General features: G+C 34.7%; 1 protein-coding gene across 1 annotated transcript in view; it reads right to left on the reverse strand.

The window, feature by feature from the left end:
* Adgrb3 (adhesion G protein-coupled receptor B3) overlaps positions 1-26,702 on the reverse strand; it is a 687,882-nt gene that overhangs the window by 317,979 nt on the left and 343,201 nt on the right. The window contains exons 10-11 of the mRNA XM_071613277.1: positions 20,878-20,946; positions 16,487-16,595 (exon numbers count right to left, since the gene is read on the reverse strand). Coding sequence (XP_071469378.1) covers positions 16,487-16,595; positions 20,878-20,946 — 178 coding nt within the window. The remainder of the gene's footprint in view (positions 1-16,486; positions 16,596-20,877; positions 20,947-26,702) is intronic.

Genomic DNA, 26,702 nt, shown 5'->3' on the forward strand with positions numbered 1-26,702 from the left:
AGAGGGACTCAGGAATAGGAAGACATCATGCATAGCTTAATATTGAGAGTGTGGCTTTATAAGGAGTAAAATCCTTTATAAAGATTATGTAAAGAACAACTATTATATTAAAAAAAAAGAAAATAATACTCTAAATTTAGATTTAGGGTGTTATAGTAAATATTTGAATTTTTTTTCCTATTAAAGTTAAAAATATTTTCAGCTTCATAGCCACCATTCCTCTGCAACAACCTAACTCTATTATTTTGATGTGAAAGCAGCCATACAAAATTCATAAATGAATGGTCCATTATTAAATATGGTATTTAATAATCCAAAACACAAGAATTCCCTTATGTGACCAGCACTGTGGTTCTTTAATTCAATAATTGTTTATTGAGCAGAACCCTTGATTTTCCACCACCAAAGCTCTTTCTTCCCTGTGTTTCTAAAGGTGCTGCCATCTACTCAGACTTCAAAACAAAAACCTAAGGGCCACTCTTTACTTCTGCCTTTTCCTTGCCTCCTACAACCCAGCCATCAACAGATAGTTGGGTGTTATTTCTGCAACATGTCCTGAATCACTGCATTTCCTCTGTCTCCATTCCACAGCCCTCTAGAAGGTACCAGAATCTCTCTTCTGAACTCATTCAGGAGCTGTATGACTGGGATTCTTAACTTTTGTACCCAGAATTTCTCCTTCTCTCAAAAACCACAGTAATATTTTGTAATATATAAAGCAGGTCACATTTATCCCCTCATTGAAACAATTGAATGGTTTGACCGATGCTTATGGGGTACAAGTTGAATTCTCACGCTCTGGTCTCTGAGGCTCTCCATGGCTGGGCTTCCATCTGTCTGCAGTCACATTTTACATGGCCATCAGTTTGCTCACCAGATCAAGCTGCACGGATAGGCCTTTTCCACCACAGGGCTTTTCCTATGTAACTAGAAAACATTTCCTCATTCCTTTTCTCAGGTCTCTGCTAAATTATTTTTTTTTCTTTAGCATGTTTTGTCCCCATCTAAAGAGATCTAAGCCCCCACTTCTCTCTGTCATATACTCTTTTAATTTTTACATAGGCTGCCTCATTTTCTGCCTTCACAGTAGATTATGAATTCCAATATCCATGTTCCCATGTTCCCTATTATTGCTGTACATAGGATCTTAGCATACAGTGGGTTTGATACAATAAACTGCCCATAATTTTTTTAATAAATGAGGTTTGCTCAGAGCTTAATGGGAGGCAGGGGGTTTAGTATGATCAATTTGGGTCCTGTAGTCAATCAGTCCTAGTTTTCCATTTATTCTGTGGACTTTGGCAGTCATTTAATTGCTCTTCCGTTTGACCATTTGTAAAAATCAATAGCCTTTCATGAGGACTAAGCCAAAGGCAATTAGCTCACTCCTTATACATAGTAAGATACAATACATGCCAATTCCCTTTTATTTTTTACCTTAACCATTCTCTCACTTGAACAAAATACTGTGGAGAATTCAAAATGTAAAAAGGAAAAGTCTCTACATATTGCGATCTAGTGAGAGATGTGTTTCACACAAATATCTTCAGTTATGTGCAATGTGTATAAGAAATTTTCTTCCAAACTCCAGTCCTAAAACTGAATTAATTATTTGGTCCTTTCTCTGATGTCTTTAGATATCTCAAAAGTAACATATCCAAAGCTTAAACCTTGATTTCCACTCACTCTATCAAAATATGGTTTCTCTATGCATTCTTCATCTCAAGAAAACCGAGTGAACCCTTTCTTCAAGTCAGAATCAATAAGTTATCTTTGACACATTCATATCTTTACCTTGTTAATCCAGTTCATCATTACCACTGCATCTCCTCCAAAACAGCCTAATGATGTTTCCTAATCCCCATTTAGACTGCTGCACATTTGTCCATTAAATATTAACCTAAGTTAAAACAACTCACTACACACACCACTTTCATATTGTGCCCTTTCTATTCACCCCTCACATGGCAGTCAGAATAGGTTTTAAGCAAAAATTGAATCATGTCACTCCGGGCAGTTTCCTGTCATACTGTAGAAGATACAAAGTCTGTTCCAAGGTCTCCATGACCTGACCTTTAATTTCCTCTTCAGTGTTAGCTCAGGACCTTTCCACTAGCAACTAGACTCCAGTCACACTTGCAACTCTTCATTTCCTACCTGTTCCTCTCCTGACTAATTCAACCTTCAGGTTTTGGTTTGTTTGTAGAATTTTAACCACTTTGCCTTACTGAAAAGAAACCATGGATTTCATACCCCTTCAAAATAGGGAGTACTGAGGTTAGGCATGTGTGCCTCACTAAGTATAAGTCTTTGGAGAAAGAGCAGGAACAGATAGAAGAACAGAAGATACCATTTACTAAGCATTCTTGAGTTGGCACCAGTGCATGGTTGCACCTGGTTCCACAACATGCTCTAAACCACATACAATCAATCTCATCTTATTAGACTAGTTTTGGATAATTATAAAGCTAACATACACTTTAGAGCACAATGGTATTATTGTAGAGACTTATGATATTATAGTTACAATTATAAATAAAGTATGCTGAGCAAAATTAATGTTAACTCTATATTTGAAAACAACATTTCTGTTTCATTGCAGGAAATAAATTAAGTCAACTGAAACTCAGAAAATATTTTTTACCTTTAGATATTCAAACCAAAAGGAAAAAAAATCTTCCAACAAACAATAGTTTACTTCCCAACTTACATACAAACATACACTCAATGATCAAATTCAGCACTGTATTTCACTCTAGTGACATATGTATTTAAAAAAGAGCACGAGAAATGCAAATCAAAACCACCCTAAGATACCATCTCACTCCAGTAAGATTGTCAGCCATTATGAAGTCAAACAACAACAAGTGCTGGCGAGGATGTGGGGAAAAGGGTACACTTGTACATTGCTGGTGGGACTGCAAATTGGTGCAGCCAATTTGGAAAGCAGTATGGAGATTTCTTGGAAAGCTTGGAATGGAACCACCATTTGACCCAGCTATTCCCCTTCTCGGTCTATTCCCTAAAGACCTAAAAAGAGCATGCTACAGGGACACTGCTACATCGATGTTCATAGCAGCACAATTCACAATAGCAAGACTGTGGAACCAACCTAGATGCCCTTCAATAGACGAATGGATAAAAAAAAAAATGTGGCATTTATACACAATGGAGTATTACTCTGCATTAAAAAATGACAAAATCATAGAATTTGCAGAGAAATGGATTGCATTAGAGCAGATTATGCTAAGTGAAGCTAGCCAATCCCTAAAAAACAAATGCCAAATGTCTTATTTGATATAAGGAGAGTAACTAAGAACAGAGTAGGGACAAAGAGCATGAGAAGAAGATTAACATTAAACTGGGATGAGAGGTGGGAGGGAAAGGGAGAGAGAAGGGAAATTGCATGGAAATGGAAGGAGATCCTCAGGGTTATACAAAATTACATACAAGAGAAAGTGAGGGAAAAGGGGAAAATAATACAAGGGGGAGAAATGAATGACAGTAGAGGGGGTAGAGAGAGAAGAGGGGAGGGGAGGGGAGGGGAGGGGGGATAGTAGAGGATAGGAAAGGCAGCAGAATACAACAGACACTAGTATGGCAATATGTAAATCAATGGATGTGTAACTGATGTGATTCTGCAATCTGTATACGGGGTAAAAATGGGAGTTCATAACCCACTTGAATCAAAGTGTGAAATATGATATATCAAGAACTATGTAATGTTTTGAACAACCAACAATAAAAAATTAAAAAAGAGCACACTAACCAATTATGATTATGTTTTACCAATGTAGTCTCAATTATGTTACAAAACAATATAGTTAGTTTTCTGCTGAGAAATTGTTATTTAATTTAAAAATTTTATGATTTTTTGAAATACTCAAGATTTTCAGAATATATTATAAAGATAGCAGAGGTTATCCTTATTATTAAGAATAAAATTTCATTTTAGGGACAACGAGACAAATTTGTCAAGGAATTAAGGAAAATTAAAAAAGAAATAATTGGGTAATGAGTTTGGGGAAAGCAAAAAGAGACTATATAGAAAAAAATGAAATTATTTAGATTAACACTCTAAATAATGGATGCAGATCCTTCAAAAGGAGAAGCTCTTCAAATGGAAATTTTAAATAGATATAAAAGCTCCAAAATATTTTTGATCATTTGAGAGACTTTAATTAAGGACTAAGCAAACTAATTTATTTCTAAATTTTAGAGAAAATATAGTAATGTTACAGAATTCTTTGATGCATCTCTAAAGATGATTGATAAAATTCCACAGAACATAGTTGAGATATTATAAAGTTAAGTCAGAAAAGGTTTTTTTGGTCTGCATCATCCAAGGGAGCTGGAATTTGACTAATGACAAATGCATCCATGGAAGCAAAGAGTAGCTTCTTGTAGCAAAATGCCAAAAGCCCAGAATCTCTTGGTTCTTATTGTCATTATTCTACAGAAGGCAACTGAGTCACATAATACTTCTAAAACAGACAAACAACACAGGTGATTTTCTAGACTAGTCATATTATATGCCTATATATATGGAATCTTGCTCTTCTTTTTGATGTACACAATATGCATAATATTCAGATTTTTTTAAACTATGATACTGAAACTTGGTATGAACTTTAGAAGTTCCCTGGAGGAGCAGACCATGGCCAGGGGTCTGGGTGACCTCACTACAATCACACAATCAATAGCATAGCCCATATTTGGCCTTGTGTTTGTCCATTACCAATCAGAGGGACTATTGTATGTCAGGTGCTAAATGTATCTAATCTTATCATTGATATTATCTCTGTGAAGAAGACATTATTATCTTTAGAAAAGAATAAGAAGAAATTTAGAAATGAAATAACTTGCAGAAGGATCAATTATTCATGGTACAGCTATGGTTTTCAGCCCAATGCATCTATCTTCAAAACCAGCATATTTTAAAAGATGCAAAACAGTATCTCCTTCTTCCATGAACATAAAAGTACCAGTTTTTAATCTTAGTCAGATTTTTCAGTTTTCAAATTAAAAGCTTCCTTTTTTTTTTTTAATTCAGAGAAGGAAGCGGTGGGAGAAGAGGAAGGATTTAATAAAGAATTCTTGGTGGAACCAAATAAATTAAGACTTTTGAAAAGAAGAGAACATGAAAATAGAAAAAAGAAAAAGAAAAATTGTTAACAGAGAGTCAGTGCCTTTTTTCTCTCATTGCAGGTTATTGTTATAGAGGCAGACCACTATTACCATAGAGATAAGCAATTATTGCCATAGAAACAGTTGAAATGGGATTATATTTTGTGTTCACACAAGCTTGCAGTGACATCCTTCTAATTCAGTTGAACAGCAAAATCAGAAAGGAGGCACACAGTATGCCATTCTACTAATTCCAAATATTCATTGTATTACATCAACCAACAGAGATCAGAAGCAATGTCATAAAATTTAAATTTTGTTTTCTTTAGACCTTGGATTTTATCTTTCTATTTATTGTAGTGTAAATCTACTACATGCTGAAAGAATTTATCTCAAACAGAACAATGGAGTCAATCTGAGAAGAATTATAGCTCCAACCCCTTTTAGATACAAGAACTATAGGGAAATACAAAGCCATTTAGTTTACCAGTGCTTTTTTTCCCCTCCATCCCACCTTGGAGAGACTTTTCGTAGTTAAAACTTTTGCCAAGTTTCTTGAACTGATACAAAGTACCAACCTCCGTATGCAAAGCTACTATTGGTAGATTTCTTAGGACAAAGAGGTCACAAAGAACTTCTTGGCAGAAACTCAAGATCTTTATAGAGAATAGAAGCACAAATACAAAACATTTTGTGGCTAGCTCTATGTGTCAATGCATGAGAAAATCAAGAATTCTCAGCTTGTATTCTTAAAAGAAATGTTAATGTTTAAAGTTATAGATTTCTATTTGAGGACAACTTTCATAATTAATATCTGGTAGACCAAGATATGCCACTAAAATATGTCACTTCACCATCACCATCTCTGTTATCCACATTTCCTACTTTAGGCCATGCATTCTTTTCTCATAGATATGCATAGTCTTGGTAGAAGTCAACTTTTCCTCTGGTTTTCCTAATTGTTTTCCCAAAGCTATTGCACATTGTTGTGCATTCCATACAGTGCTGGTTTCCAACTGCCTTTTGTGTGACTCTCTTAGGTTTCTCCAGACCATGTGCTTTTCCCCAGTAAATACAAAATCCAAAAGAAATGATGGTCTTGGAGCAAAAATTTGTTCCTGAATCAATGCATTCTTTACCAGACAGTTACCAAAAGGATAGAGATTTAACCCATTTTATGCAATAATCCCAGATGTGGAAAGTTCACAAAATTTTTATTGGTTAAGATGTAATATAAGGGCCAGGCATGGTGGCACATGTCTATAATACCAGCTACTCTGGAGATTGAGGCAGGAGGATCCTGAGTTTAAAGCCAGCCTCAGCAGAAGCAAGGTGCTAAGCCACTCAGTGAGACCCTGTCTCTAAATAAAATACAAAATACAGCTGGGGATGTCAAGTGCCTCTGAGTTCAACCCTTGGGATCAATAAATAAATAAATAAAAGATGTAATAGAAAAAACACTTAATGCTTATAAAAAGTGTAAGACAGGCATCCCTCAAAATATATAATTAGCCAGAAAAATAATTTTACATTTTAACAAAGTAAGCATATATGAAGATTAGTACTAGAAAAGAAAACAAACAGTCAGTAGTTATTTTACTTTGTAGAAATACAGAACATATGAGTAAGATTTCCCTAGGGTCGTATCAAAAAATCTACACTGAAGTTTTAGAAGGTTAGAGTGTGGTTGGCTGAGCAACATAATGAAAGAAATCTTTAACTTTCAATTACTGAGATGCAAAGGAAAAAAACAATGCATCCACTCTGAATGGGAAGCACTGATCTAGGACAAATTATGTGGGTGTCCTCAACTCTCAGGCAGCAAGGTTGTTAGGAGTAAATACTATCATGAATATTTGTGAAAGCATTATTTTGGGAAGTTCTATAGATTACAACAGATGCTTTACCAAAACTTTTCATGGAAATCCTGAGGAATAAAACAGAAAAGCTAATAAAAACATTTTTCTACCTATTATTCTCGAGGTAGAAAATTGTTGTAACTATGACAGTAATGCTATTACAAATAATATTTTTCTCATGCTGTAGAAATAGAGGTACCCTTAAAAGATCTTTCCTACTTTGAGAATATACGTTTATATATTTATATTTTTAAAATTTTTATATAAAAACAGAAAAATGATTTTAAAAAGAGGAGTAAAGCTAACTAATTTATTGCTGGACTTGGTGGAGACTGAAGAATTCTCCTCGCTTGAGGTTCTATCACTTTTAAAAGTAGTAGAAGAAAAAAGATGGTAGGAAAAATGCCATTTACTTCATTTGTTAACTGGCAGTTCAATCTGAGCCACAGCTTCACAAATTCATTTCAATAAACGATTTCATCCTGGCTTTTGCCCAAGGATTCAGATGGTAGGATGACGACAGGATGCTGATGGTTTCTAAGGATAAAATTGTTCAATCTTCCTGAGAACAGTAAAAATGAAATGAGCTTAAACTGCAAGAGCAAGGATTTGTGTTGCACTTAGGAAGATAATACATAAAAAATAAACCAGAACAAGCTTCCTTTGGTCTCTGAACTTTAGAGACTTTAAAACGGTCACAGAAAATTTTGCCAGTGAATTTAAGAAGTATTTTAATTTTTGACATAAATCTGTTTACCTTCTGTAGTTTTTGAGTTCTTAGAGATATTATGGAAACATTTCTTTGAACTTTCTCTTTCTTCCAGACCCAGTTATAACTATTAATAAACTCTGTCATATCAGCTATTAAAATATCTTTTCACTATCACCATTGTCACCTGGTCCGAGCATCTGCGTTCTCTCTCCTGGCTGCTGCAATAAACATCTCACTGCTGTTGCTATATCCACTCATGCCCCCTACTGTCTATTAGTCTACACTTCATAGTCAGAATGACCATTTTAGAATATAAATCAGAATTCATCATTCTTCTGTTCAAATCTTGTAGTGTTTTGGCTTCTTATTTAGACCTTCAGTTAAAGGCGTTCTGCAGTCTCACTTCTCCTTCCTTGAAATCATCTCCTCCCACCGCCCTACCCTCAGCTTCTCCAGCACCACTGAATTCTTTCAGCTCTTCTTACATATGAAGCACATGGATGCATCATGGTATTTAGAATTATGGTTTCTTCTATGAAGTGCTCTGTCTCCACATATCATTACATCTCACACTCTAAAGGCAGTTGCTTCTATATTTAAATATCAGTACACTGATATGAGGATTTTTCTCACCAATCTGCATTCTCTATTCTCTTATCCTGGTGGTTTTATTTATTTTCACAGCAATTATGACCATTGGACATATTAGATCACATTTGTTTGAAATCTGTCTCTCTAATATAAAATATAAGTTCCACAAGAGCAATTTGTCTAATTTGTTCACTGAGGAATTAACCTAGAACTTAACATGAAATATACTTATTGAATGAAGGTCTGAGATTTTTTTAAATTAATTAAATTCATGAGTCCTTACCAACCAACTATAGTGACTTCAGGGAGCTCCTTAAACTGAGGGGTAGGGAGATCTTCACAACTCTGAGGAGTTTGTACTGCTTGCCTCAAGCTCTGATAATGGTCTTTTGCCTCAGCCTCCCAAGTCTTCTGTCCCCAGTCATTTGGAATAAGTGAATCATGGTAAATGCCAGGGGATAATTCCCATAAAATAAGAAATAATAAAACAACTCATAATGCTGCATATCATTCAGAGTCCTCGTTTAAAACTGTCTGACTGCTTTTCTTTTTCCTCAAAAACAAAAACAAAACAAACTAACAGAAACAGAAAAGAAAAAGGTAGTTTCATTTTTCTTTCTGACCTAAAGAAAAACTTCCATTTGTCTCAGGTGTCTAGCAAGCATGGGAGACTGCCAAAAAGCAGTCAAGTCTCACTCAAGTCTAGCTAACTGCACCAACATCAGGTGCTACAAATAAGCAAAACGATGTTAATTCCTGTATTTGGGGGGCTTGGTGTCAACTGACAAGTGCCATTTTTAAGGAAAGGAAGTTAAGCAAGTGATACAGATGTGTGAGCCACAAAGCTAAGCAGTAACAGAAAAAGAAAATAAGCTAAGAAAGAGAAGCCGTTCCAGTTTTACATCATCAGATTGAAAGTAGATTCCTCAATTGAACAAGACATTACACCAATGAAATGATGAATTTTATCAGTAAATTTAACAAATAACATAGATTTAATGTTCATAAAAAGGCCTGCAGAGAAAAAAGAGATGTTGACTTTTATATTATGCCATTATTCAGATCAAATTTGATTTCAATTTCAAAAAATATCAGGTATGAATATTTCTTCTAAAAAGCCCAATACTTCATCTTTCTAAACCAAGAATAGAGAGTAATATTTAGCTTGGTAAAGATAAATGTGTTAACTTTAATGTTTCCAAAGCATTGGTGCTATTGTGTTATTGGCTTACTGGAGAAGAAATGAAACTATCCTTTCTAGAGTCTTATAGCTTTTAAGGTTTATATACAGGAAACATTTCAAATTCCTTACAAGTAATAAATACAACATTCTGTGTTTGGAAATATCATTTTATCTGATAGTTGTCAACTTCGAATAATTCCTAAGAGACAGTTGTGAGATAGCAGGGCATGGGTGTAAAGCACTTGTCTGTGCAAAGTAAATCCTTGGAAATAACTATTAAAATATTTAGGGTATGATCCATTGAAACCACCTAAGGAGCTTGAACCTTTAGATGCTGTTCACTGTTTCTGCTCTTTTTCTGTAGAATCTTCATGCTCTTCCATCAACAATCATGTAAGATTTTTCTTTATCTCTAATACTCTAAACTTCATAAGTAATTAAAATTAACTAGAGTATTGGTTTTGAAATATTCTCACCCTCCTATTAGTTATGACACTGATTTTTTTTTTTTTTTTGCCTTATTATGGAAGGCCTTACATCCACTGCCTCCAGCCACTCCTGCCTTCAGAGACCGGCCTTGATCCTTTGTTTTCAGTGTGGAAATCACCTTACTTCTCTCTGTCTTATGTCATGATGTTTGAAAAAAAAAGATGTGCCTTCACCATCACTTTTATGCAGATGATCACTGATTACATATTTAAGGATTTGACTCCTCTACCAAAATCCACAATCTCATGTTAGGTTTTCACTTGGGGGCTACACTTGCTTAAATGTTAGTATATTAGAGACTCAAATGTTTGTTGAGTTAATACAAATTTCATTTCTCCCTTCTCTCCCATACCCTCGTCAGTTATGGAATTCTATCAATTCTAGCTCCAGGTAGTACTTCAAATCTACACACACACTTTGGTTCCTATTTATACTACTGATAATTCAAGTTTTCATTATCTCCTGCATGGATTACAGTAAAAAAAAGCCTTCTATCTATATTTAGACTAATTAAGTTTACAGTTTTTTCCAATATCTATAAATTCTATTTTCTGTTCTAATGTATGTTCTACTGAAGCACAATTCTTACAAGTTAAGCTTTAGTTATTCCTTACTATCAGATGTCAGACATGGCTCTCAAATTTTATTTCACTTTAATTGCATACATATGTGTTTTAATCAAAATAGACCAATTATCCCCTAAACATAATCTCAACTGTCACATCATTTTACTATCTTTGCTAAAGGAATGTTCTGGAATGTAACAATTTATTTGCTACTCACTTCCCTTCATTTTGAATTGTTAACGATCCAACCACCCTCCAAAGTCTGCATCAAATGTCTCATTTTCTAAGAAGGTTTTCTTAATCCTTACACAGTACATTTCCTGAAATGAATCTATAACATTTGGTTTATATGATACATACCAAAATGTTCATGCTATTTATTTATGTAATTTTTTTATATCTAAACTAGACCAAACTGCAATCTGCTTGCAGACTAAAAGATTATTCATTTATTTTAAAGACTAGAATCACTTAGAAAAGACTTTGCTTATAGGAAGAGATAAATTATTTTTGTTTTTAATTGTATAAGGTAAGTAGGACCACAACATGTAGGACCACAACATCACTTATCTTCCTCAAATTCAATTAAATGAATTCAATTCTAGTTGTAAGTCTCAAACTAATACAATTAGTTTCTGAAGAGTAGGCTATTCTTAGCTAAACTATGGAACTAACCAAGGTGCCCTTCAATAGATGAATGAATAAAGAAAATGTGGTACATATACACAATGGAATAGTATTCAGCCATAAAGAAGAATGAAATTATGGTGTTTGCCAGTAAATGGATGGAACTGGAAACTATTATGCTAAATGAAGTAAGACAATCCCCCAAATCCAAAGTTCAAGTATTCTCTGATGTGTGGAAGCTGACTCACAATAGGCAGGGTGCGGAGTGGGGGGAGAAGGGGCGGTTCACTGGATTGGACAGGGTGCAGAGTGGGGAGAAGGGAGGGAGAATGGGAATGGGAAAAACAGTAGAATTAATCGGATATAACTTTCCTGTGTTCACATATGAATACATGACCCATGTAACTCCACATCATGTACAACTACAAAAATGGGAAGTTATACTGCATGTATGTATGATATGTCAAAATACATTCTACTGTCACGTCTAACTGCAAAGAACGAATAAAAAAAGAAATAAAAATGACTAGGCTATTCTTGTTACTGAATAAAACAAATGTAATATGCTACATGAAGTTATTGCAGAAAATACATAACTAAAAACATGATACAAATTATAAAACATTCCAGTGCAACTTTAGATAAATCCTTAGACCAGAGATCCGTGCATGTGCCCCGTCATTCTTATCACATAAGATCTCAAACATTCTGTTTTGTCTTTGAAACTGCAAAGTGCTGGGGCTCAAATAACGTAGTTTTTTTTTTTTTTTCACTCATGGGTGCTGAATCTTCCTTAATTTATTTTATTGCCTCCAAAATTCCAAATATTTCTGAGTCATGAGACTGGCATTTATCCTTTAATTCTATTTGATAGTGTAATAAAAATAAAACTGCTAATGAAATGGACAGTTTCAAGAAACAGAGAGGGGTTTGCAAGGCACAGAGGACATGAAGGATGAAAAATGGGAAGAAGTTTAATTGGGTCATTGGGAGTTTCCAGGAGGATTTTCCAATAGAAGTTTTAGGAGAGTGATGAGAGACATGCTTCACTGCAAGAGATGTTAGAGGAAATAGATAGAGAGAAAGTAGAGGAAGCAGGTTTAAATAACTCTTCAACGAGCTTTTAAATATTTTTATTGAAGAGAATAATTTGATTTTTTATTAAAGAAAAAGATAATTTCAATAATTCATATTAACTAACAATTTCCCCTGACCTGTTTGATAATTATAAATTTTTAAAAAATTGATATATTTAAAAAGTCACATTTTTCTTAAAACAATAGCCACTTACCTCTGATGCATATTTAGAACACTTAGAATGCAATTTTATGATAGAATAAGGCACATTGTAAATTGAAATCTCTCTGTAGCATATCAATTTTTCATGTGCATTCATTCATTCTGTAATTATGTAAAATATTTAATGGAGTTTTTGTCATTAGAAAGTGCTCATTAACTCACATGCATTATGATTACCATTTGTCTGTTTTTGAATGCCATATTCATATGTGAATATGAAAAAGTGTTCTATTAAAGCTCAAATATTTTATAAATGCATTGCCAAAAGTCTTAGTTTGTAGGGCTGCTTTTCCCAAACCATATTAATTTTTTTGAGATCATAAATCTTTTGAGAGACTAAATAAAGCTGTGGACATTCTTCCTACAAAAATATACACACATACATATCTACCAAAATGTTCATAGATATTTTAGTATATAGGAACATTTCGTTTATCAAAAACAGATATAGGTGGGGGCATTTTTTCAGATAGAAAAAGCTTTAACATTTTCATTTAAACTATTTTTTGAAGATAATCTTTCTAAGATGCATTACCCATTTCCCTGCCACCTAAAGCAGATTATAGAAACTTTTATCTTGATGAATTAAAGCCATGATTCTACACATACATTATTGTCTTAATTCTTAACACTAGTGTTTTCAATTCTGAGGCATAAGGAGTCCTGTATTCCCACAATAAGGACTCTATACTCTGTTGCTACTATTAATACTTCTTTCTCCAGCATTTCATCTATTCTGTTTTTTTTTTCCTCTCTCTATATATATGCCCTACCAGCACTCTCTGCTTCTATCTTTTTGTATCTAAACCAAGAACCAGAAAACAGAGGTGTTGATTCTATGTTTATGTTGAAATAAAATAAGATTATTAGTGAAGTTCAAAGATACTAATTAAACCTTATGGTCTTTGTGGCATTTATTTTTAGTTGTTCAAGTTTCTTCAGGAGCTAATTATCTATGGTTCAGAAAAATGAGGTCGTGAAGCATATAGACTTTATGAAAAAACAATTTTCCCTCTTTTCTAAAAGGCATATGATATTCTGAAGTTCTTTAAGGAGTCTTAATCCAACACACTCTGAAAAAAAATGGCCACAAGTAACAGCAACTATTCCCCGTTACCTAGACTTTATTCAGCATTAGTATTCTGTAAGTCTGTGTGCACGCTTGCATGTATATGTTTTCAGTATAATTAGTTCACTATTGAAAAGTAATATTTAGGAGGTAAAACAAATTGTGCCAACTCACACATTTCATAATTTGTTACTATAAAATATTATCTGTTTGTTCTTGCTCAAAAACATTGAAAATATCAGATCAAATAGGATAATAATGTTTTATATATATTAAACTGGAATAAAAATGAAGAGTATTAATGGTAATCAATTATATTTGTATTATCCTACTCCATACTAGTGGATATACTTTGGAAAATACATAGATATTGTAGAGAACAATCTTCAGCTCTAATCACTAAACTATAGTAAGTCAGTCTCTGTGCCAGCATTTGGGAAAAATCAACAGTATGTTTTATCCATGGAACATAAATTTTTAAAATATAGATTATCAGTACTACATAAGCAATCAGAATGCTGAATAATCACACTGTCCTTACACAAGATCAAAGGAAATGTAAAATTACCTTATTTTTATTTTCAGCTTTAATTTGCCTTGAGTTATTCTTAACATGTCCCTTCAAGTTTAGTAATATGAAAGAAGTAAGCAAACTTACATAAAATAATCTTATTCAAAATTAATATGTAAAAATTTAAATATATAATTATGGTAAGTTAAAAGAAAAATAAAGAAGAATAAGGGTTTTTTATGGAAGTTTAATTTATGAACTTGCTAGAATTTTTATAGCAAATAATACTATACTCTAGATAAATTGATATGGCTTTATTCTGAAATAACCTACTCTAAGGTCAAATTTAAATTTTTAGATCTGAGTTTAGCTTTAGTTATTTTCTAGTATTTTCATTCTGAACAAATTTGAGGTATTGGTTGGATTATACTTTTAATTATCAATGCCTTTTATAATTAAGTGTTCACTATACACAAAGAATAAGAAAACAATAGTTCTTTGTTTTTCCTACCTCAGCTTTCCACTTAAATTACTTGACTAATTGTTCAATCTGGCACAGCACTCCTCATAACACCTTTTTCACCCACCAAAGAAGTCTTATGGTCCTAGAATGGTATGGGCTTGAATATCCAGCATCCCTGAAATCTGTCTTGGTTCTTCCTTCCATGTGTACTAAAACTTATAGCCCATCATAATAACTCTTTCTTCCAGACTTTCCTTCATTTGTCTAATCACTTATGGAATGGACATTTAATTTGGATTTTCTCTGAATTCTGAATTCATCCTTTAATAAAAGCACTGTCTTTGACCCTTTGTGTCCTCATTGCTCTTAGAAAGGGACAACTCACTCTGTTCTTGGACTATCACAAGCTGCTGGACACCTATTTTGGAAAAATGGCTAGGATCAGTGAGGTGGTGCATGCCTGAATTCCCAGGGGCTTGGGAGGCAGAGGCAGGAGGATATTGAGTTCAAAGCCAGCATCAGCAAAAGCAAGTATTAAGCAACTTAGTGAGACCCTGTCTCTAAATAAAATACAAAGTAGGACTAGGGATGTGGTTCAGTGGTTGAGTGCCCCTGAATCCAATCCCCAATGCCCTCCTTCCCTCCAAAAAGACAAAAAGACATCAGTCTAACTTGAGACTTGTGCTGCATAAAGAGTGTATGTGGACAACAAATCTGAGATATGTGCTTTTATATTGCTGATTTCCTATTTCTGTAATATAGATTTTCCTCCAAGGAAGAAGATTATCAGTAGTTATCTGTAACCAATTACAATCTGAGGCCACCCTGGCATAAGGTATGCTGGGACAAAATGAGTCCCTGCAGGATTTAAGGACTTCAGAAGAAATCAAGTGTAAAATGAACCAACAAAAGCCTTAATCATAAAAAGTTATATTCCATACCAGTGGAACCATCCTAGGGGATTAACCAAGGTAGCCTTCTTCCTGATCTAGAAACTAAAGCTTAAATATCTAAGAATAAGAATGTTATTTTCTCTAATAAGAATATTATTATCTCTAGTTCAATGGTATTCATGTGAAAACTATTAAAGCATGACAAATGAAAGAAAATCTTTCTGAATCAGGGTAACATTGTGAGAGAAAGCTTTAAAGAAATGAGAAAAAACATAAACTTGTGTCAGTTCAATGGGTGTAATTATGAATACCATTTCTTAGCTTTGGCCAATTTTTAACTACAAAGAGAAATGTGCCACTTGATTAATATAATTGTGTTGGCCCAGTGTAATTGTGGTAGTGTAAAAGTGTGTGTAGGTTTTGCTGCTATGTGTAATTCCACCCCATTGTAAGAAAAAAATATTAAAAGCAACAAAGGAAGAAATATGCTTTTATTTTATATGTTTAGCATCATAGGATCCATTGGAGGGATCTGTGAGGCCCACTATTTCCTGGAAGGTATTTAGGAGAACTGTAGTGATCGCAGTTTTTCTTATGATCCTTAAAGGTATTCTGAAGTGTTCCAACACATTCACCACCTGCTTGGAGATCTGGTACACAAGCAATTCAGGGTCCTTATGAATAATGTATGTAAATCAATGAAGATTCATTTTTGTTCGGGATCATTAGAGTGTGTGTGTGTGTGAGTGTCTGTGTGTGTGTGTGTGTGTGTGTGTATTAGGTTGGATAGCAAGGACCATTTGGTAAAAGGAAAATTAAGTACATATTATCTTTTACATACACCTGTGCAGATGTATACAAGCCCATAGCATTCACACAAATACATGCAGATGGAAACAAATGTATGTGTGTGTGTGTATATGTAGTGCACATAGGGCTGGATTCATCTAAAACTCAGACAATAAGTATCCACAATATATTTATTCATATATACTTAAAGATATTGACAAGGATATTACACTTGAAAATGTATGGCGCATATACTTGCAATCTTTTATTAAATTTCAGAAAGATTTTGGGAAAAACCTATTTCTTACCTACATTTCCAGTCATTAAGTATGAATTCTGAAAGTCCATCATCCCCATTCCAACAATGTGTATAAAATCTTCAATCACCTGCATTAATTCTATTGAGCCTGGATAAATCTAGAAAAATAAGCAAAAGTTAGATGGAATAAAAAGTCCACAAAATGAAATACAGGGCTAGAAAGAAAAAAACTCTACATAATGATGTCACAAATGAGCTCTGTTTATTTGAAGAAATGGCTGCAACTGGAAACAGCTGTAGTTTTTGAATTAATAGTTGAGAATGACACCAGGTGCCACACAGCAAGAACTTTGGAAGTGATATGATGAGCCAATTAATCCTCCATAAATCTAAAGAAACTCAAAATACCTACCAGATTGTCTACTCAGAAACAGCATGACTTTACTTTTGATGGACTCTTTCCCTCACTTAAATATAACACAGAACAAACACTGAAATTAGGCTCTATATTTTTAGCTTAGTATCCATCTGGGGGACATAGGAATAAAAAACAATTATTATTGCTATCATGGGGATATTTACAAAGTATTAAATCTATTTCATAAAAAATATCTTAGGAGAAACATTTATTTTTAATAATTATAATTGTCATTATATGAGTGTTATTAGCAATAATTTTAGGATTATAATAATAGCTCTAGGGTAGATGATTTACATGTATATACACACAAAAAACTATGAGGTTATTATATTTATTTCAGGCAACAAACAACAGAAGCTCAAGGCGTTCAAACTATCTAAAGCCACATTGTATTGTTGCTAGTGACTGAGGCTGTGGTTATCTACCTATTCTATCTGCATCTATATCTATTTTATCTATCTGCCTAGCTACCTACCTTCCTACCTAGATGCCTACATACTAACAGAGCTATCTGCCTCCTTTTTCCCAAGTGTATTTTCTAACATCATGGCATCTCACCCAGTACAAATAGATATGTGTTTTCTTAAAAACAACCTATGCTGGTATATTCCAAAATGATGTGAAATGCAAAGGCCGTTTGAAAGGTCACATGCATTTTAGCATGCATAACCCATAAAGCCTATAAAGTGAGCCTGCATTATATAACCACATTAGAGCAGAATGTCTTTTGAAGTTAGGTTCATTTCTTGTAGCTATTGAGTACCACTGCAGCTTCTAGCCATGAAAAATTAAGTGGATTACAGAGTTCTTCCTGCTTTGCATTGCAAAGTCTGGTGCAGAAGAGACAGAGAGGCTTGGGTTTGCAGGTAGGCATACAGTAAAAGCAGGAAGGGACTTGAATAGGAGGAAGACAGGTTGAGCAGAGCAGGCTGCAGGCAGAGTGTGAGTTTTGTAGGGGCTATGGCTGGGCCCATCTAAAATTCAAGCTCCATGTATCCACAGGATATTAACTAACATGCACTTTAAGACATAAACAATAGATATTACATTTTAAAATATATGGCAAAGAGAGTTGGATTTTTTTTTTTTAACTTCAAGAATATTTGGGGAATAAGTCCTATTTCTTAGCTACATTTTCAGTAATTAAATCTGAATTCTGAACATTCGTCATTCCCACTTCAAGAAAGTGCATAAAACTTTTGTTGTCTTTAACACTTCCTGGTACTACTCTATTTCCCCTGTTCTTCTGTAGGTGTATGTGTGTATAACATGTGTCATGGACAGACAAATACAAACTAATGACAATAGGTATGATTTCCTGATTGGGAATAGACCACCTGTTCTTTACTCTTTCTTTTTTTTTAAGAGTATTCACTTTAGAAAGCTAGCTGTAAAGCTCTTTCTCTTTCTCTTTGAAATGTATGTAAATCCTTTCTAAAAGCTAAAAAAATATCCACCAGCTTAAAGATCCAGTGATGTCTCTCTTTGAAATGTAAACATCAAGGAAGAGTATACATCTGCCTGAGAGAAGGGTAAGGACCAAACTTCAATGGGTACCTGAGCCTGACTTTAAACTGCAAATTTGCCTCCTGTCATAAAGATTTAAGGAACTTATTTTGCTATAGATCAAGATAATTAGCTAATGACAAAGTTACCCCCAATTACTAAGGGACTTTATGAAAAAGTATGTGTGACAATTGCACTGCTAAGGCCTCTTGGCCCTAGCACTAGTCATTGTTTATCTTGAGGCTACTTAGGTCTATAAAAAGTGAGGTTCCTTTTTGTCCTAGCTGATTGTCTATGATATACACATCACACTCCAGTTTAATGCTTATCCAGTAATAAAACTCTTCTCTTTCTCTTCCATCTTTGTGGAAAGGTTTTCAGGTTGCTTTTAATTATATTTCCCCAATAGTAGTCAAGTATTGTAGAGAAGAGGTTGGCAAATTTTTTTAAAGAGGGACTAACTGTTAATATTTTAGGCTTCTCAAGTCATGGGGTTCTCTGTTGGAACAAGGAAACTCTGTCTTTCTTGCACCAAAGCAGCCCTAAATAATATGTAAATGAACAGGGGTGGCTGTTTTCCAAAACATTATTCACAAAGTAGGTCCCAGGCTGGATTGCCCTCACTGACTGTAGTTTGTCCATTCCTGTGCTAGAGACACATGAATTTTTTAGGTTAACGGTGAAATGCAGAACAGAGTACATGACTGAAATGACTGGTCTTGACGAAAATGGACTTGTCAACTCCAACCATCGTTGTGGTGTTTAAAATATTGCTATATAAAGTTCAGCCATTTTTTTTACTTTAGTATGCTGTTTTTATCTAAACATAGTTTGATCTTCCATAACTGAAGCTGATGGGTAATAAAAAAAAGCTCTGAAATGGCTATGTTTATTGTTCAAAAATGTAAATTTTGTTTGCACAAACCTTCTGACATCAATATTCACCATTTTACTCAGCTACTTTTCCAGATGTGCACAGAGCTTTATTTAATATTTCACTTTTTCTGACTTTATTCCTCTAAAATAAGGGGGTCATGAGGATTATTTCTGGCAAAATTTAAACAACCCTTATTTCTAAGAGGTCCACATTTTATGACACACATTTAGAGACCCATTTACCATATGGCTGTAATTATGACACCACCTTTTATTAAAAGCTACAAAATTGTTTTTTTTTGTTTGTTTGAATTTCAAGTAGTCATTTTTTAAAGCAGCATTAAGGATCATTACCACTATAAAAAAATTTAAAAATTAGAATAACCATTAATCACAGGTAAATAAATGACTTATGAATTCATGATTTTCCATTGATGAGTTCTGCCATAATTCCATGTGTTCAAGTTGCTATCTCACAGTAAATAATACCATGTGATGAACCACAGCCTTATTTTAAATAGGGTATTGCATATTTGTTCTAAATATATCCATAATTAATAGTCCCTGGCATTCTGCAAAGATGTGCTTCTCTGCAGCTGCATTCCAGGGAAAGATACCACTTCCTTACAGTGAGTGAACAAGGGTGTCCTCCAGATGAAGGCCAAGGACAAGTACATAATTCAAACTAGTGGAGAAAGATAGATCAAAGTCTTAAACTGAGGAGGGATTTTTTTCCTTGCCATGACCAGAAGCACAGAATTTGTACTGCTAATGAGGTGGACCACAGTGGACTATTTTTAGAGCTCCTACCACAGTGTGAATAAAGCACATGATTTACTCCTGAAGGCCTAGAATGCACCTTTGAAAGGAAAACGTGTAGATTGTTCATTTGAACCTCAGTAAATATTCATTCTCTTTTTCAAGATTGCCTTTTTCATAGGATATTTAGAAAGGGTCAAGTTGAAAATTCAAATAAGTTTAACATTTGGTTAAATTAAATTTCCACAGTATTTTTAAACAAGATTATACTCCATTTCTTGACCCCAAATCCTCTTTTTCTGTATTTTAGAAAAAAAATCTTACTATCCATATGTCATCACAGCACAAATGACAATGTAAGGCATTATGAATCAGTAGCTAAACTAATAAGGTTATTTGCTACACTGGTAAAAGCATAACAAAAAAATCAGAATACATTTTTTTTTACTGTAACAATTCTTGGTTTTGAACTAAAAGTACATATCTGCTTATCTGATTTAGATTTTATATAAAATTGAAATAAATGAAAATTATCTTGTCAATAAATACCCTATAATTTCATTTGAGATATATGCTTTTTAGATTTGCATTTTTCCTGCTTTGTCTGTATATAGGAAGTAAACCTATTTTGTATGAGTTCCTTAATATATGTAACCTTCAAGTTACAAATCACCATTTTTGCATATATAAACATTATTCCTCCAATGGACTGATATTAGAAAAGATCATTTGATATCTCTAAAATGATTTTGCAGTCTAGAATGACTTTTAAAATTATCTTTTTATGTTTTGAAGGAGCAAACTGTTAATTTCTTCAAGTGTGTTTTACATATATGTAGCCAACTTTATTTGAAGTTCTAAAATAACCCCAACCTTACCTGCTGTGCATCTTCCCATTTTTCCTTGTTTTCTTCATCTAGAAGGTTGCTAACTATTTGAAAGAAGTTCTGTAAATTAAATTAGATAAAAGTTTTAATATTACATGAGAAAATAAATATATTTTTCAACAACACCCATTTGGTATTTTCTGTTGTGATGATATAAACAATTTGCATAATGGGTAGAATCATAATGCATCTATTTAGCACCAAAATCCTAAGATTATGGCCTGCATCTTAACCCCTGACTCCTTTCATACAAAATTTCTATGTAACTTCATACTTGCACCCCAGAAGCAATTATAAAATTAAGACACTTGCTTGAAATTCTTTGTTTCATTACAGTCTCTCAATTCCATTATATAATGTCATTGTATAATTATTCTATACAAATGAGATTGATTCTTTCTATAAGGAAAATTGCCTATATTTGTGCTGTTACAAATTATTCTGTTATGGTGGGTGGGGAATGCAGATCAGTGATTGAGTGCTTGCTTGGGTTCCAGCCCCAGCATCCAGGTGGGGCAATTATGGTGAGATTATGGACTATGAGCAAACCTGAGGCAAGAGGCTCCCAGGGTTGGATTACTAGCTCTTATACTTTTTCAATTACCTATTGAAAATACTATTGAAACCTTTGAAGTTCCTGGCTCCTGGCAAATAAATGCTTGGTAAATCTTAGCTAATTTTGAATTATTGCTCTTTATTCCTGTCATCAGAAAGCTAACATGGAGGAATGAGTAGACAAATAACATGTTCCCATTAAAGTTCCAAATCCTTGCCATTATCCTTGTCCCTAAGAAATTGTGGAAAATCTTATTGGTTTTATCTTCCTTTAGAATTACCCAATTTTCACTCTCTCTTTCCATGAGGACAAGCATATTTGAGTGCTCGTTTTTCCATTTGCTATGGACACATTGTCAGTGTTCCATTCAGCTCTGTTATTGCTCATTCACTTGTGAGGGGCTATTTTTGTAGTTGTTGTTGTTTTTACTGGAGGGAGACATTTTTTGATGTCCTCTGACATTATACTGTGCCATCAAGACACAAGAGTCAGAACAAGGAAACCAGGGTTCCTGGTGAAGGAAAGCCATGATTTAGGGTCATAGAACACCTAGTGTCAAGCTAACATATTTGTCTTAAACCACATAGACGGTGGTTACTTGGTTGTGTCCTCAGAATCCATCTTTTGTAACTGGTTTGCAGGTAATTTAGCAGAAGCATTGCCTCATACTGGCACTTTAGCTTATGACAGAACTCCCTTTTGAGGGCAGAAATAACAATAATTTGTTAGTCTCATCTGTCTTCCTCCCTATCTAGCTTTTCAAAACAAGCATTTACTTTAATTCTGAATAAATTCACCTGGGTGTTTTTAGATGAAAAACAAAGCTGCTTCATTTCCTCTAGTTTTGTGATTTGAAACTGTTAGTATCTATATTTAATTGCCCTATTTGAGCTATTTATTTTAATAGTTCCTGGCAATCACATGGTGGAAACATGTTTGGAGTCATAACCTCTATAAATATTCCAGAATATTTTATGCAACTATTGAAAAAAAGGCAAGTCTGTTTTAGACCAGTTTTCAACTCATTTAACCTTTTTGTACAGCCAGCCATTTTTTTTTCCACTTAAAATTTCTCTCTTGAAGTGTTAACATTTTAAGGCCTTAGTCCATTGAGCTGCAACTCTACCTATGGGCAGAAAGAATTAACCTTCAGAGTTCTCCAATCGCCTATGGCTGGTTAACTCAGCAGGGGATTTGGTACTAATGAGGCAAATGTTGCAGGTCTCATCCCTGTGCATGCCAGTTAGCTGCACTAAAGCCCAGGACCTTGGCCTGCATCTTAACCTCTGCCACCTTTCATACAAAATGCGTGCTGCTGCTAACAAGAGACTCTAAGAGAATGGGAAGCAATTTGTTCAAATGCATTTCCATTTCTGGAAAAAAAAAAAAAAACAGTTCACAAAGCACGGTTTACTGACAGTGGGTCAGTGACTTCTTGCTGTACATGAAGGCCACTGCTCACATCCAATTCCTTGATGAAAATAATAAATTCAGAGTTCGGATTTTTTTAATCACCAAAGGGCAAACATAAAAATGCAAATTGCTAAAATAAACATTAGCCAAACATAGGGTACCAGAATGTTTTATCATTTTCTAAGGCCAACATATGGGACTTAACTAAGTCACGGTGGGCGAGTAATACAGATGACAGTTCTTCCGTGGTCTCACTGCTGATTGGTTCAGAATAATCTGTAGTAGTTCCCTTAGTGCAGACCAGATAGGAGCATAGTGAGCTAAGCCTCGATGTCTGGGTTGGAGTAGGAGCATTTATGGGAAACCAAGTCTTCTGGTTCATCAATATATTTTCAATATATATAATGCCTGGCCCATAATGGATACTTAATAAAGTTCTAAATTAAAGGAAACAAGGTGAAAAGTCTGTATGCTTTGGGTTTTCTAACAAGATTCGGCACCATTCCTTTGAGCTGTCTCCATTCTAATTTGTCTTCCAAACATGGAAAAATAGGTATATTAATATTAGTTATTATATATTAATTCACTTTGACTTTTGGTCAAAGATTGAAAGAGAACAGAACTGACAGAACAAACAGGACAGACAGTATTTTGGAAAGGACACTTGTAACATTTCAGGCCACTTGATTAAATTTCTGAACAAAGAACAATGCTGATTCCAAGGCAGCAAATATACTGCTTGCTGCTGTTCCTGAAGAGCCCTGCTAATGGTGCTGTTACGCTGATGATTTATGGATCAGGTCGCTTATCTCAGTCTGAAATGCACCAGATGTGTATTATTTCTCTCTCTCTTTTTGATCATCCCTGATGCCTATGATTTAGGCTGATTTCAAAAACTGAATGCATTTGGCAGAGTCACAGTTGCTTGGAGATTGAAATAAGCAGACTTGGATTAAAATTTTGTTCATTGATTATTAATTGTGTGATCCTGGGCAAATGTTGTCCAGCTAACCCTTATTCCTTTAATCTGTAAGAGAGGAATAATAATAGTTACCTGGAAAAGCTATTGTGAAACTTGGAGGTAGTGTGTGTGTGTGTGTGTGTGTGTGTGTGTGTGTGTGTGGTGCTGGGGATTCAACCCAGGGGCTTGTACATGTGAGGTAAGTACTCTACCAACTGAGCTATATCCCCAGCCTGTGGAGGTAATTCTTAGCACATTTCCTGACATCTAGTAAGTCCTTGATGTACAGAGGCTTTGTGATTGTATTCCCTTTATTTTTTTTCTGTTTTTTATATGACTGACTGCATAATTTTTATTTATAGCCACATTATGGCAAATATACATTTAGAATGTTAATGTGGTCTTTCACAACCAATGCCAGTCTCTCCTATCCCCATTTAATCTATCTTCCTCTCTTGGCAAAATGCAGAGCACAGAACTGATTCATGACTAACTTCTGGGGCTGTAATTTGTTCAGTAGAAATCTCTCCATCCTAAGAATGCATTGTGCTAGAAGGGGTTTTCACTGTAGTGATTATTAGACACCTACTAAAAAGCACTCTGCCAAGTGGTTGTGGGACACAAAGGTCAAAGAGGCATGACTCTTTTTGTATTTTTCTCTGCAGGAAGTATGAAAATCAGTGAAGCAAATATATACTATAAAGAGAAGGACAGATGCTTCTGTGAATTTCAAAGTGTAGGTCCTAGATTTGCCTATAAGAGACAAAAACAAAAAACAAAAACAAAACAAAACAAAATATGTGTTTTATGGAAAGCAGTAATCGTTCTTTGCTTTACTTCTGATTGGCTTCCACTTGGCAGATATCTTTTGGATTATATATTATTTTTCTGTAACTATGCTAAAGCACTCTTAACACTTAGCTTTTGCTGAATTCTTCAAGGAAATAAAATTACATATTAAACTATAATTTGAGATATCTAAGCCACAGGAACTGTTTTCTTCATCAACCCAAAATGTTTGGATGCCAAGATAAAAGATAAGCCCTAAAGGACAAGATTAAATAATGTAGAACTGAGGGTTTGAAAGAACTGTTTTGGTCCTGATAGAAATATAGGGGTAAGCCTACAATTGGCCTAATAGCTAAACAAGGGATCAGCAACAAGCTATTAGATTAAGGATGGAGAGCATAGAACAGAGCATCCATCTAGAGAAGAGGTGAAGGCCTTGCCTGGTCCAGCTCCTTCACCTCTCCAACCTTACCACATGATATTCTGCTCCACACCCTCTATGCAGCAGGCTCTTGAGAGGTCTTTCTGCCCCCCTATCTTTTCATCTCTGCCTGCAGCCCAAGATACATGCTGTTCCCTTTCTTGGACTGCTCTACTTCTTGTTCTTAACTGGGATGACCCTTTCTTATCTTTCATTCTAGATCTATATGGAATTTCCTCTACAGGACTTCATCAGATCACTACTCTCCCCAAGTATATAAGGTCTGCATATATGAGGTCTCTTTCTTACCTCAAACTGCATAGCCTTTTTTTGAAGTATATCACAATTTGTCATCATGATTTGTAAAATTTGGTTTAGGGATTTTTTTCTCTAGCAGCCTATCATCTAGTTGGGATTAGTTCTGTTTTGTTCACTCTTGAGACTCCAGTGCACAGCATAAGGCAAAGTGTGAGCACTCAAACATTTAAAATCAACTGGCTGCAGACCTATGGTGTACAAGGCAATCAAATATGCATTGAGGTAATTTAGAAGAACAAAAAAATTCCTACATCTAATTTGCAGTCTTCTTTCCATTTCAACACCCTCTTCTGATAGCCATGCCTCCAGTACCACCAGAGACCTCAATATATTCAGGAAATGAAATATGAGACTTATTTTAACAGATAAGAGAACAGGTTATCATGAGTAAATATGGGACAACACTCTGTCTTAAATAGCATTAAGAAGGTTCAATGTCATTATTGAAAACAGATACACACTTTTGAGAAGTCATAGGGCCTAATTAATAAAGCATTAGCTGTGGGTGTTTAACCCAAGGAAGGTCCTCCTCTTTCATAAACATGGCTTCTTTGCCAAACACAGGGAATCCTTCCCCACCATCACTGTCCCTACCCAACCCCTTGCAGAATGCATCTATACTATAAGTGCTGCTTTTTTCAGAAAAATAATGGATAAGGAAAGTTATAAGAATATAATTCATGTAGCAAAGTGGAGGGGTCTTTGGCAAAGAAAAAGTTTGGAGAAAGAAACATCACAAATAATGCTTTTCAATAGCTCACAGTAGTAATTATGAAGGCCTAAAGGAGAGAAGTAAGTGTGGGAATGAAAGAGTGAAGAAAGACATGGAAAATACCTAGAAGAAGAAGTGCATTTACCAATTCAAGGAATGCTTTTTAAATGACTTCTCTATCTTGGGTATTTCTCTGAGAGCTGGGAATGATAAGAGTGAACAAGATATGTGAGGGTTCCTGTCTCATGGAACTTACACTCTAGTGGGTGAAGAAAGGCAGTAAGTCAATAAATTTTAAAGGATGATATCAAGACTGGTGATGTAACTCAGTGGTAGCACTTAGCATGTACACCCTGGGTTCAGCCCTCAGTATCTCCCTGCCCACTTCCATGATTTCAGATAGTGATTTGAATATGTCCGCTCCAAAATGTAGATGCTGCCAATATGATGGCGATTAAGCCATCTCTTCCTTGTAAATGGGATCAAGACCCATTTTTATAAAGATGTTTCTGACAGTATTTGGCTAGCTTGCCCTTCTGCCTCCTTTCATTGGAGGACACAACATTCTTCCCTCCAGAAGATGCCATAACAAGGTGTCTTCCCAGAGGTAGAGAGTAGTCCTCACCAGACTGATGTTGTACCTTAA

This window comes from Marmota flaviventris, chromosome 6 (genome assembly GCF_047511675.1).
Source record: "Marmota flaviventris isolate mMarFla1 chromosome 6, mMarFla1.hap1, whole genome shotgun sequence".
In the NCBI taxonomy this organism is placed as follows: domain Eukaryota; kingdom Metazoa; phylum Chordata; class Mammalia; order Rodentia; family Sciuridae; genus Marmota; species Marmota flaviventris.